Source organism: Psammomys obesus, unplaced genomic scaffold (genome assembly GCF_907164565.1).
Source record: "Psammomys obesus unplaced genomic scaffold, mPsaObe1.curated_primary_1811, whole genome shotgun sequence".
NCBI lineage: Eukaryota > Metazoa > Chordata > Mammalia > Rodentia > Muridae > Psammomys > Psammomys obesus.
The window spans coordinates 31328681-31341039 of NW_026593286.1; the positions used below are offsets into that span (position 1 = coordinate 31328681).

Genomic DNA, 12359 nt, shown 5'->3' on the forward strand with positions numbered 1-12359 from the left:
TATTTGGACTCTTTATGCTAATTATAAGTCAGTTATTAAGAGGTAATATAATATGATCTAAAATGTTTATTTTCAGTTCTTTTGAAGGGATTGAGAGAAATAGTGTCAGTTGCATTTATTTTTAGTAAATGTACTTCCACATGGCTTTGCATGATGATTAAACATTAAATTGCTGTAGATGTTTAAATTTACATATATGTAACAAGTTGCTTTTTGCTTTAAGGATAGCCTAATGTAATTCTTTTTTTTAGAAGTAAAATAATTAATACATGTGAAGAAATATAGATAAGAAAATATTTTATTTTTCCAGGTATTATGTTAAGTAAAATATTATGTACATTTTGCTTAGGTAATCTGTATCTCAAATTAGTATTTAGATTTTACCTTAACCATCATGTTAATATCTATTTTATAGATTCATGCTTTCTTTCAGTCTGGGAAAAGTATTTCAGTTTTTGAAAGAAGAAAACATTAATTTTGAGACTGTTTGATCATACTTTTCAGTAAGAGATTTGGGCTGTCTGGAAACTACAAGCTCATATTATATATGATTCTCGTCTCACAAAAACTCAAGATGAAGGTTCTCTGACTAAGTTCAGTTACTGTGTGCGATGTAATGCATATTGCAGTGCTCTGTGAACGTGACAGCACTCAGTCTCCTGCCCAGAATGTGATCTGATAGAAATATGTAATAGACAGTAGAAATGTCTCTGCTAGTTACCGTTGCTGCCTCAAAATGAGTGAATTCTTCATATTGATTGACCAAGAGAATATGGAAATCAATGTGTAGTGTGTGTCCATAAGACAAAATGTGATTGTAAATTTACTACAGCAATGAGTTGGTGAATTTAGTAAATGTATTAGAAAGCATATAAGTGCAGTTAGCTGCCAAGTAGATAATGCATTTTTACTATAATTGAAAAGGGGTTTTGCCTGTAGGCCTAAATGACTTGGTAGAATTCTAAGTAACTGAAATTAGAAGAGAATCCCTTTTGTACATTATGTTGTATGATTGGTTAAAGAAAAATGAAGAAAAAGTTTTGTGTATATAGATAGATATGATGACTTTGAATGAGTGTCAGTGTGTTTTTAAAGTGTTATTTTTTAGTGTTCTATGCCTTAGATGTTGATAGTTTACTAGTTAATGTTTGTGGACAGTTTTACAAAATCAGGTCAAATAAAGCCAGATGAAAGCAATGAATAGTGTGATAGAGTTTTGTATAGAGGTTTATTCCCCTAAATTAAATTACTGAGGTTGTTACAAAGCTATAGCAAACCATTTATGAGATTAGGTTAGTGTATTCACAGCTGCTCTTTTACTTAATTTAGCTATTGCTGAGTCTGTCTGGTTTATTTTTTTAGGTGCTGAGGGTCTAAATGGAGGAGAGGAGTCTTTAAACATGAATGATGCAGATGAAGGGTTTTCATCAGGGGCTTCCCTCAGCAGCCAGCCGCATGGGACCAAGCAACCCTCCTCCTCTCAGAGGGGAAGCTTACGGAAAGCAGCAACTGGGCGGTCTGCTGTCAAATCCAACGAGAGCCCTCGAGATTCAGCAGTTCGCAAGCAGTTTGTACAACAACCAGCCGATCTTAGTATAGATTCTGTTGAGCTGACACCGATGAAGAAACACCTGAGCCTGCCTGCTGGCCAGGTGGTGCCAAAAACCAATAGTTTAAGTCTAATTCGGACAGCCAGTGCTTCCTCAAGTAAATCATTTGACTATGTAAATGGCAGTCAAGCAAGTACCAGCATTGGGGTTGGCACTGAGGGAGTTACTAATCTAGCAGCTACAAATGCTAATCGATATTCAACTATCAGTCTACAAGAAGACCGGCTAGGTCATGCTGGTGAAGGTAAAGAGCTCCTCAGCCCAGGAGCCCCCTTAACCAAGCAGTCTCGATCCCCAAGTTTCAATATGCAGCTAATATCCCAGGTGTAGTTTTGATGTCCCCTCATTCTGCTTACATTTTAAACTGAACATTTCATTGTGCAAGACACTTCATCCCACATTGTGAAAAAATGTCGTTGTAATCAGATCTGATTTAGCTTAGGTATCTTCATACTGTATTTTGTATGGAAACAGCAATAAGGTTTTCTTTTCCCTTCTTTAACCTCTCCACCTCTTCCTTGTAAATGTGTTTGTGAAGCAGTGTAAAATGTTTGCCTTTCCCAGGCCTTTCTTTCTCCTTGGGTGATGTGCAATCCATCGTAGGCTGATCGGTCCCATTTCAACACTGTGAGACTGAGGGTATGTTAGAGGAAATGGTGTATATGATCCCTATGAAATGATTCTTTGGCTTTTGTTTAAAAAAAAAACGGGTTTGTTCACATAATCTATGGAACTATGAAGATAACTGGATCATATTTTTTTTCTCTCTTAACCAGGAGTGCCTCAGAGATTCTGCTATGACTTTGGGCTTCTCTGAGTCTGTGCAATGTGTATTCTTGAGAAGCATGGGGGAAGGTGGTGGACTGCTGCAGTTTTTCATTAAAATGAGGCGAACTGCCCCCTCTTTATCCCAAGGACATAAAGGTTTAATTATTGAGGCATTTAAATCAACTTGTGACCACCCCTATTGGAGGGCGGGGCTCTAAGTTGATTGTGTAATGATAATGCACTTTCTCAATGGCTCTCTAGTCATTAACAACATGTCTTCCCTCTTCCCACAAGGACTTAAGGACATTTCTTGTCTTTAAAGTTTGAGCTTACAAATCAGAGACTCCAAGGGGCATGTTCTATTTCCTAGGAATGATTGATATTATGGTGCTGGGGTTTTGTGGGGGAAGGGTGTTCTTTGTTTAGTTTTTGTGAGATTGTATATGGGGTGAAGTTATAATTGTTTTCTTTTTTTCCTTTCCTTTGTGAGTTGATGATGACTGAAGTAGAAACTGTACATCTTCAGGTAAAAAGAGGGATTTCTCAGTCCACTTTCTGTGATGTCAGACTATTGGAGAAACCCTTTCAGCTGCTTCCTAGATGTACCTCAATTCAGTCAGATATTGGATAAAGAAACCTAAAGTCCTGAGATCATATACTCCAAGGAAATACATCAGGGATAGATAATTGGTTGAAAACACTGATGCTTCAATGTGACACATTTTTATAGAACATTTCTACCAGAGGGTACTGACTTGATTTCTCCACAAGGACCACACTGCCTTTGTGTTTAATGCAATTTGTGTATCTTCTGAGTATCTGCAAAGTTTCTTGTTTTTTATAAAACTTTGAAATCCTGCCAGTAAGCTAGATGTTGAATGTAAGTAGCATTTGGTAACTGCTAAGAGGCTCCAAAAATACATTATCAGTTTAAACTTGTTTGTTGTGATTTGGTTGGGAAGATTTTCTTAGATAATCTCTTCTGGGTCTCAGGCTTTGTTTGAAAAAGAAGGGAATATATTGGGATTTTGAAAATCAGTATTGTGACTTCAACTGCTATGAATTATTTATCTCAAATATGAATTACATATGCCCTCATACATGTAGACATTTTATGTGTTATTGTGAAAGAAAATTACACTGCCTTTATAGAAAGCAAGTGTTCTCTTAATTGACAAAGTTGTTTTATCTCTATTTACAGTAGAATTTGATAAATTAAATAACCAGGAAAATGCCTCTTTTTTTCCCTACACATAAACCACCACTTTTGGAAGAGTTGTTTGTCTGTTTGTTTATTTGTTTAGGCGGTTTTGTGTCAGAATAATTTTTAATTAGATTTGATAGTCTATAACATCTTTCAGCTCCCAGCAAAACGGAACCTCGGCTATTATCCATATCATTGCCAAACTTTGGAATAAAGCTAAAAGCTAATATGTGATTTATTGATTTTTATAGTTAGTGTATGGTATGTATATGCATTTGTCACAGATTTAGCCCTATTTCTAATAATTTAACTAAGAGATACCAATTAATCTAAAAAAAATAAGATTATAAAACAGTGAAAACTAGTGAAGTAAAATGGTTTTCTAATGTACTAAACAGAGCTGGTTTCTAGTGCATAAAGGAAGGTGTGAGTCGCCATACAGCAATGACCGTACCTGGGCTCAGCTGCACGCGTGTTGGCGACTAAAGCAAGCATTTGAGTTAACGCACAAAATACAAAATAATTTGAAATGAAAGCACAAACTGTTATACATACAGTAAGAACATCCTTTGATTAAAAATGCTATAAGTGAAAAGTTGGTTTTAAGATACCAGGTGTGATGGTGCACACCTTTAATCCCTGCACATGGGAGGCTGAGACAGGCAGATCTCTGAATTCAAGGCCAGCCTGGTCTACAGAGAAAGTTCTAGGACAACCAGGGCTATAGAGGGAAGCCTTGTCTCAAAAAAAAAACAAAAGAAAAAAAGTTTTTTCCTCATCTTTTTTGGTGTGTGTAGATTAATATTTACACCAATTAATATTTCACAACCCCGTAACCCTTGCTTCCTATCTTTTTGTTATGATGTGGTCTCACTAAGCAAATCCTCCATTTACACTTTATAGCTAGGATCTGGGAATTAATTATCTGTATGAAATAATAGTCAAAATGAAATGAATTAAACAAACTGGCCAGTTTTCTAAGAATCGTTTTAGCCACTTTGTGTTGCCAGTATCAAATTTAAAATGGTTTTCGTTTAGTTATACAGCAGCCGTTACAACTGTAAGCCAGAAGTGTCCATGCTTCATCCTTCAACAACTTCCCTTTAATACTGTTCAGCTTTCATGAAGCTTCATCCCACTTATAGAAAAAGACATTTAGGAGGAAATACCTGGTTTATATAATTTAAAAGAATGATTGATGCCATCTGCACCAGGCCAGATTAAGGACTACAGCATCTGAAGGTTTCAGGAGTTCTAAGTGACTTTTAAGTTAATGTTGCTAGTAAGAAAACAAACATGTAAAAAGTTAAGTTAGAAGTAAGGTTTTCAAATATGGAAATATATTAAGAAACCAGGGAGGGAAGAGTTGTCATTTAAAATCTCAGTCCTTGACTAGCAACCCTCTCCTTTCCGATCCACCTTCAGTGCTAGAAGAGGCCCTACAGGGAATGAGCTACTCTGTCTGCCGTGCACACATCCATCCTCAGGAAACCAAGGCTTAAAGAAGTTGTGAAATAAGGTCCATAACTAAGAAGCATAGCCATAATCAAACCTTGTCTCTAGTCAGATGCGTATTAATGCTCTGTTGCCTCCTGTTAGCCATACTTAAGTAAATATGGTATTTTCCATATCTGTAACTTGTTTGTTTCTGGTCTCGTAGTTGGTGACCACATTAAAAAAAAAAGTATTAACTCCATAAAAAAGGTAAAATAATATAGATGGGGATGTGTTCAAAATGTAGGTATCTGTTATAGCACATTATTCTTTTCTAATTTATGCCTTATGAATTTTCTACCACATAACAGTTATATGCTGCCATGTTATTTGTATTTGTGGGGATTTGTTTAAATATAAAATAAACCCAATGAACTTACTTTGATCAGTGTTTCTAACTATTTGAAAGTGATTTTTGAGTCATTCAGTTTTTAGTCACCAGAGGTAGGTAACATACACTGTGGGGGATTTGAAAATAAAGATGAAATAAATTCAATTCCATTAATTTTTAATCTAGAGACTGTTCCTTACTGTGCTTAGAGCAGATAAAAGCAATATTTCTGTATGTTATTGAAAAAGATTTATAGTGAGTGTGAAGCTTACAAATCCATGAACAGTGACCCCTGTGTCATTTATAATATATATACCTTATAAAAATGACTCAGGTGCGGTAGTCTCAGCTATATAAGCTCAGTATCTCCACCCGGTAGGTAGTCTCAGTTCCATTTAGTAGCCTTTGGATCTGTTAGAATTATTTATTAGATATGAGAATACCGAGAACTCTTTCAAATTGTTCTTGTTTGCACTACTTTTGTGAATACTTTAATGCAAAGGTATGGTTTTGCTTACCTTGCTTTATGAGGTTTATTTGGGTCCACTTTTGAGTACTTCAGTTGTTGGCAATCAGCTGTCTATTTAATTCACTGCATGTTCATTTATAAGTAAGAATACTAGTTTCTGTCTTTATGGCTAGGGTAACGTACTGTACAAACACTGGCAAGGAGGACCACTCCATTTCTGAACTTGGTTACATTATAAAGTAAAGTTTTTTTTTAAACCAAAAGTATATATATTGTTTTTCAATTTAAAAAAGATTAATACATCATGCTAGTGATCAGAAATTCTACAGGAATCTTAGTGCAGCTTTTCTGTACTGTGGTATGTTAAGCATTTGGAACAGGAGGTTTTCTTTTTTAAGCTTAATGACTACTGTTTCAACAAGTGATTGAAAATTAGCTATTTGACAAATACTCTAAAAAATAGAATATTTGCCAGATTATATAAACATGGAATACAGTGTAAAGTAATGCTAATAAAATCATGAGTCATCAGATTGGTACAATTTTCCATGCAAATGTGGTAAGACAAATTTTAGTATTGTTTATATTGTATCAATCTGATGGCTATATCACCCTGGTACTGAGCTATATAGGAACTATGTATATTCATATAGGAGGTACAACCCAGCCTCTTGTCCTTGTAGGTGCATTGACTAACCCTAACCTCATAATGACAAAATTTTGCATTTTTTTCTCCAGTATTTTTGTAATATTAGCCATTTGTCCTGTGATAAACATATACAACACCAAATAATTCAGGATACAGTTTCACAGAAATCTAGGAATGATGTGAAATAACTGGCAGCATAGTGCAGAAAGAGTTTCTATGTTTTGTTTCTGAACTTTGAGAAGATGGGTTTGTAATGTTTACAAATTAAGTTGTATTCATATGTCTGATGTTGTACTACTGCATTAGTACGGTTTTACCAAAAAGTAGAATTAAGTGTATTTGAGGTGTAAATAAGTCTTTAAAAAAAATTGTGTATCTGGAGGTAGGTCTAACAGATCTTTTTATTTACAAAGAGAAAAGAAGCTAATTGGATAGTCTATCCCCATCTACAGGATTGCTATGTGGCTTGCTGTATTTGAGTGCAAACAGTTCAGTGTTAATCATAGCAGAAGACAGTTTTACATCATCATCAATTTACAAAATTTACCAAAGAAAAGGTTACTGACCAAAATTATTTTTAAAGCACCTGTTAAGGAACGTGCTTCCTTTAATGTAATGATTGCTTTCTAAGCCTGAAACAAATACTGACACATTATTTGAACTGGAAAACACATATATAGTAAATAGATATACAAGATTCTATTTTTCCCTACATCAATAAGATGTCAATACTCCAATAAAAGTACCAATTAAAAAATAAGTCTTAATTTTATTCCTTATAACATATTTTTATTAAAATTGAGGATTTTGCTTATCAGTATTGAATATAAAGGGGGTAACTCCTGAAGTTGGTATGTTGTATATTGTGAGTTTAGATAAACTTATAGGGGAAATTATTGAAAGGGTACCCCTCAATGGGCAATGGCATTTATTTCTAGTGTAATATTAGCTAAACTGGTATGGCTAGTTTACATTGATTTGTGTATGTATTTGCTCTTGACTGCTTTTTGTCTTTGTATTTAAAACATGATTGGGTTAAAGGAAGCTAAAATATTTGCTTCTAAAATATGTAGGCCAAAAACATCTGAAGGGTTTAAGCTATTTAATGATATCTTAAATCATGAAACATAGTTGGGTTTTTAAACTGCTGTTCCACATTAGTAACACATTACTGTTAATAAACATTGGACTTGGCATGGTGGCACATGCCTTTAACAGGGATTAACAGACAGATCTCTTGAATTCAAGGCCAGCCTAATCTACAGAGTTGAGTTCCTGGGCAGCCAGGGCTACATGGTGAAACCTGTCTCAAAACAACAAACAAAAATGTATTGCTCTTGGGAAGAGAAGATTGGCTTTCAAATAATGACTGATAATGCTTTGAATTTTTTAAAATTTTATTATCTAAGTAGAATGCAAAGATATGTTCAATGTGGTGTTAAAAATATTAGTATGAAATTCATCCGTGTCTTATACTGGATCTTTTTGGTTCTTCTAAAAACTAGGCTTGGCTTTACATTTAGTTTAAAATTGGTTAAATGAAACTGCTTTTACAGTGCAAGGATTTTACTACCTTGGCTGTCTGTAATGTGATTTCTGTAACAGGTAAACAGACTACCCCACTTACATTATTTGTTTCATAAAAGGATATATTAGATCAGCCTGTTGTTGTTTTTAACCATCAATTTATAGCTTAGTATAAACTTCCCAACTGTTGAGAGGATTCTGCTGGTGAAAAGTCTAGGCAGGAGTGTAAAAAGAATGATCTTATTGACAGACGTCCTTTCAATTTAGGACTAGTGGAAAAATCTTTTTTCCAGAGCTGAAGAAAAAAATGCACACGTAAGATCCTATGTATTGGTGCATGTGAGCCATTGTCTTGTCTTATCCAATGGATTGATGCTGTTAATAGTTGACATGTGAAGTGTGTCACTGTTAAACTTGTAAATATCTGCCAGAGGTGAAAATATTTTAAGTTATTGTAAATAAAGATGTATAAAATCCAGTATCAGTCTGCAATGCAGAAGCATAACATCTCAGATGTTAAATATTGTGTCTTTTCAGGGATGTGTTATTTCTCCCTTGATGTATCTAGCTACATTAAGAATGTAAATTTTCTTTTGTACAGTATAAAAATACAGCTTTATTTGCCTTTTAACTGGTTTTCCCTGAGTTGATTTTATCCTACCTTAGTTTTATACTTTATCGTAGTCCTTTCATTGTATTTTTAAATGTGATTTTACTTATGAGTGTCTGATTTTATTTTATTTTGAGTCAGTCTCACTATGTAGTCTTGTCTAGCCTGAACTTATCATGTAGATCAGGCTAGCATGTAACTCATAGAGCTCTCCCTGTATCTGCCTCCCAAGTGCTGGGATTAAAGCCATGTACCATCATACCTGCCTGCATATATCTGAATTTTTAATATATATCTTATTAATGTAAGGCAGGACATTAAAATTATATGACAACAGGAAGTAACACAAAAGATTCTGGTGTGGCGGTGCTCACCTGTAACCCCCAGCAGTCAGAGGCGAAGGCAGGAGCACTGCTGTGAGGTTATCCTGGGCTGCAGAGTGAGAAAACTTTGTTTCTGAACAAGATTAGGGCCAACAAGAGGCATTATCTTATTAAGATGTTTGCCTCCCAGCTTGATGAACTGAGTGTAGCCACTGGGACCTGCATGGTTGGAAGGAGAAACAACTCCAGATGTTTTCCTATAACCTCCACACACATATACAATGAATAAGTGTAAGTTTTTAATTGTAAATGCAGAAGTGAAGTTAAGTCATAAAGTATATAGAACTATACTTTTCCATGTGCTAATTGTAGGGACACAAATTTAATACTAAAGCAGCCAAATAGAGGAGCAGAGCTTTAAGATTAAACAAATTAAGTTTCTTGTTCATAGAGGAGTCAGCTTTATTAATGGGAAGCCTCAGAATTTAACTTGCCTCTCTCCTGTACCCTACTCCTGCTGACTGTGCTTCCTTTTTTTTTTTTTTTTAAATACATCTGTGGGGGCCAAGGTTCACATTGTGTGCAGAGGCCAGAACAAAACTTGGGGTGCCATCTTCAAGAATGACAGCCTGAGACAGTATTAATGACCTGGAGCTCAAGACTAAGTGGCCAAGAAGTCTCAGGGATCCTTTTGTCTTTGCCTCTACAACACTGGCAACACATCTGTGGAAATATCATGGCGATTTTTGAGTTTGAGGCCAGCCTGGGCTACAAAGAATAAAGCCATCCTTGGGCATTTTTCTGTGAGTTCTGGGTCCTCATGCTTATTTATGACCCCTCAGCAACTGTTACCTGCCTGTAAAGATGCTGAGGGAAGGTTGGGGACCTATGAACTTCTTCCTTGTAACCAGTAACTATCTATAGACAGATGACTAGTGAGGGGAGGAGCCTGACGAGTCCCTCACCCCTTCATTACAGTGTTGAATAGCCCAGTCTTGTATTATGCAGGTTATGTATAGATGATCACAGCTGTTGAGTTCAAAAGTACAGTGGCCATGCCATGCCATGAAGGAAGCATTCCACAGACTTCACTCTCCTCCAACTGTTATTTTCTGGCACCTCTTCTGAGCTTTGGAGGGGAATATCTAGCTTCATGTCAAGCTGCTGGTCTTTGAAAAATATGTTTTCTTTTTAAATCTCAGAGGCCCCCAAAACAACATGGGCAATTGTCAATGCTTTAATACAAGAACTAGAGAGAAAGACCCTGTTGCTGAAAATAGCATATACTGTGGTTGCAGGACATAGAGAAATAAAACTGGAAGTTAGTTGGAAGCTTCCTCTCTGCTGTCTAGGTTTCAGAGGCCTGGAAGGTGCTACGATGATGACAGTCATTTATACTTAGCAGTTTGACCAGTTATAAGTCTTTGTAATAACTACTGCCCACTGCAAAGAGAAGCTTCTCTGACCAAAGCTTACAACAGCTTTGAGCATAACCAGGTATTTTGAAGGCAATTTGATCATATCCATTTAACAGAGTAGCAAGATCTTCCCCCCAACAAAGTCCTGTAACCTTGTCAGCCATAAGCTTTTTACCAGGTTCACTGTTAGGATATGAGGTACCTCCCATGGAACTGGCATCAGATTCCGTCAGAAAGTGGTTGGTTACCTCCATACCAGTCATGCCTTCGTTGTGCCAGTAGCCACATTTAAGTGCCAGGTCAGAAGTGTAGCATGCTAAGGTCCAGCGCTAACCAAGACTGTTGGTGACAGTTCGCCCCAGCAACCTGCAGAGCACCTTCTAGGCCTGTGGAAGCTAAGGGCCAGAGAAGAAACTTCCTACTCAGTTCCAGATTTTTCTTTATGTACTGCAAACAAAGTATCCAGTACTTTCAGTAACAAGGTCTTTCCCTCCAGTTCTTGTGCCAAAGCATTGATAATTGTGTTGTTTTGGAGTCTCAGAGATTATTTTATCTCTGAGATAAAAATACATTTTTCATAGACCTGCAGATCTTTCAAATTTGCAAGGACAAAAACTGAGTTTCCCACCAGGTGTGGTGATACACACCTTTAATTCCAGCATTTGAGAGACAGAGCAGGCCTGGTCTACAAAGAGAGTTCCAGGACAGCCAGGGCTGTTAACAGAGAAACCCTGTCTTAGAAAAAGTTTCCCAAATTTAGGTGCCATTATGAAATGAATGTATCTTGTTCACAAGACCAACAATATTTAGAACACATAGATTGATAATATTCTTGAATGTGACTTTTTTTTAATCTAAGCTTATTGCATAAATTGGTGTATTGTTTCCAGTTGTAAATAGTAGATTTGGTCCTGCTGTGTTTTTCTTTTTCAGAGCAGCACTTAATTCAAAAGTTTGGTCAGCCTAGTCTACAAAGTGAGTCCAGGACAGGCAGGCCTTATAACACAGAGAAACTCTGGCTCAAACAAAACAAAACAAAAGCAACAAGAATAAAACCTCCAAAAGTGTGGTGATAGCATGACTGGGAATATAACTCAGTTGAAAGAAAAACTGCTTGCATAGCATTCATGAAGCCGTGGGTTCAATCCCCAGTACTGCAGGAAGCATAAAGAGTACGTTTTAAAATTTAATCAGAGGGGATATATGGATGGTTGCCAGTGGGAGCCAAATAAAAGCCTTTCCCACATACTCCCTTCCCTAGCCAATCCAGCTTCAGTGTGATGGTCAGTGTAGATCCACTGTGATTCACCTCTGTCCTCCAGCGTCTCAGCTAAGTAGAACAGGGCCTCCCTGTTTCACACGTCTAACTTAACCTCCCGCGCCTCAAACTTAAGACTCTGGAGCAGTGGTTCTCAACCCACGGGTCACGGTCCCGTATCAGGTATTTACATTATTATTTATAACAGCAATATTACAGTTATGAAGCAGCAACAACAAATTATGGTTGGCGGTCACAACATGAGGAACTGTATTGTAAAGGGTCACAGCACTAGGAGGATTAACCACTGCTCTAACAGCTTCCCACTGTTCTACTCCTTCCAAGATACTCTTTCAAAACAAACATGACCCAAGCCCTAAGTACCAACTTGTAATATCAGACCCGAGTCTTGACATTTTACTCATTTTCATTTTGCTTTTCTTTCTGGAAAACATAAATCAATTCAGGCTTTCGGGTTCCAATTTAAGGACCTCTTCAAGTAAAGTCCTCCTGATTCCTTCTGGTCTTTTAATTATATACTCCTGTGCTTCAGTGTTAGACTATAACTTAAGAATCATTCTGGGTAACGTAGAAACCATTTTGTGTGGCTTGGAATAATGTCATGCATGTGAGACACACGTTTGCCACCAAGTAGCTCTGATAAGAGCTAGAAGCAAGCCACAACAGGCCACTTGGCA

The 12359-nt window shown here is 36.6% G+C and overlaps 1 protein-coding gene across 5 annotated transcripts in view; it reads left to right on the forward strand.

The window, feature by feature from the left end:
- The window catches only part of Hycc2 (hyccin PI4KA lipid kinase complex subunit 2), a 59712-nt gene extending 51029 nt beyond the window's left edge, over positions 1-8683 (forward strand). For all 5 annotated transcript variants that reach the window (XM_055616555.1, XM_055616559.1, XM_055616554.1 and 2 more), the window contains one exon: positions 1363-8683. In XM_055616555.1, coding sequence (XP_055472530.1) covers positions 1363-1940 — 578 coding nt within the window. In that variant the 3' untranslated portion in view covers positions 1941-8683. The remainder of the gene's footprint in view (positions 1-1362) is intronic.
- The last annotated feature ends 3676 nt before the right edge of the window (positions 8684-12359 follow it).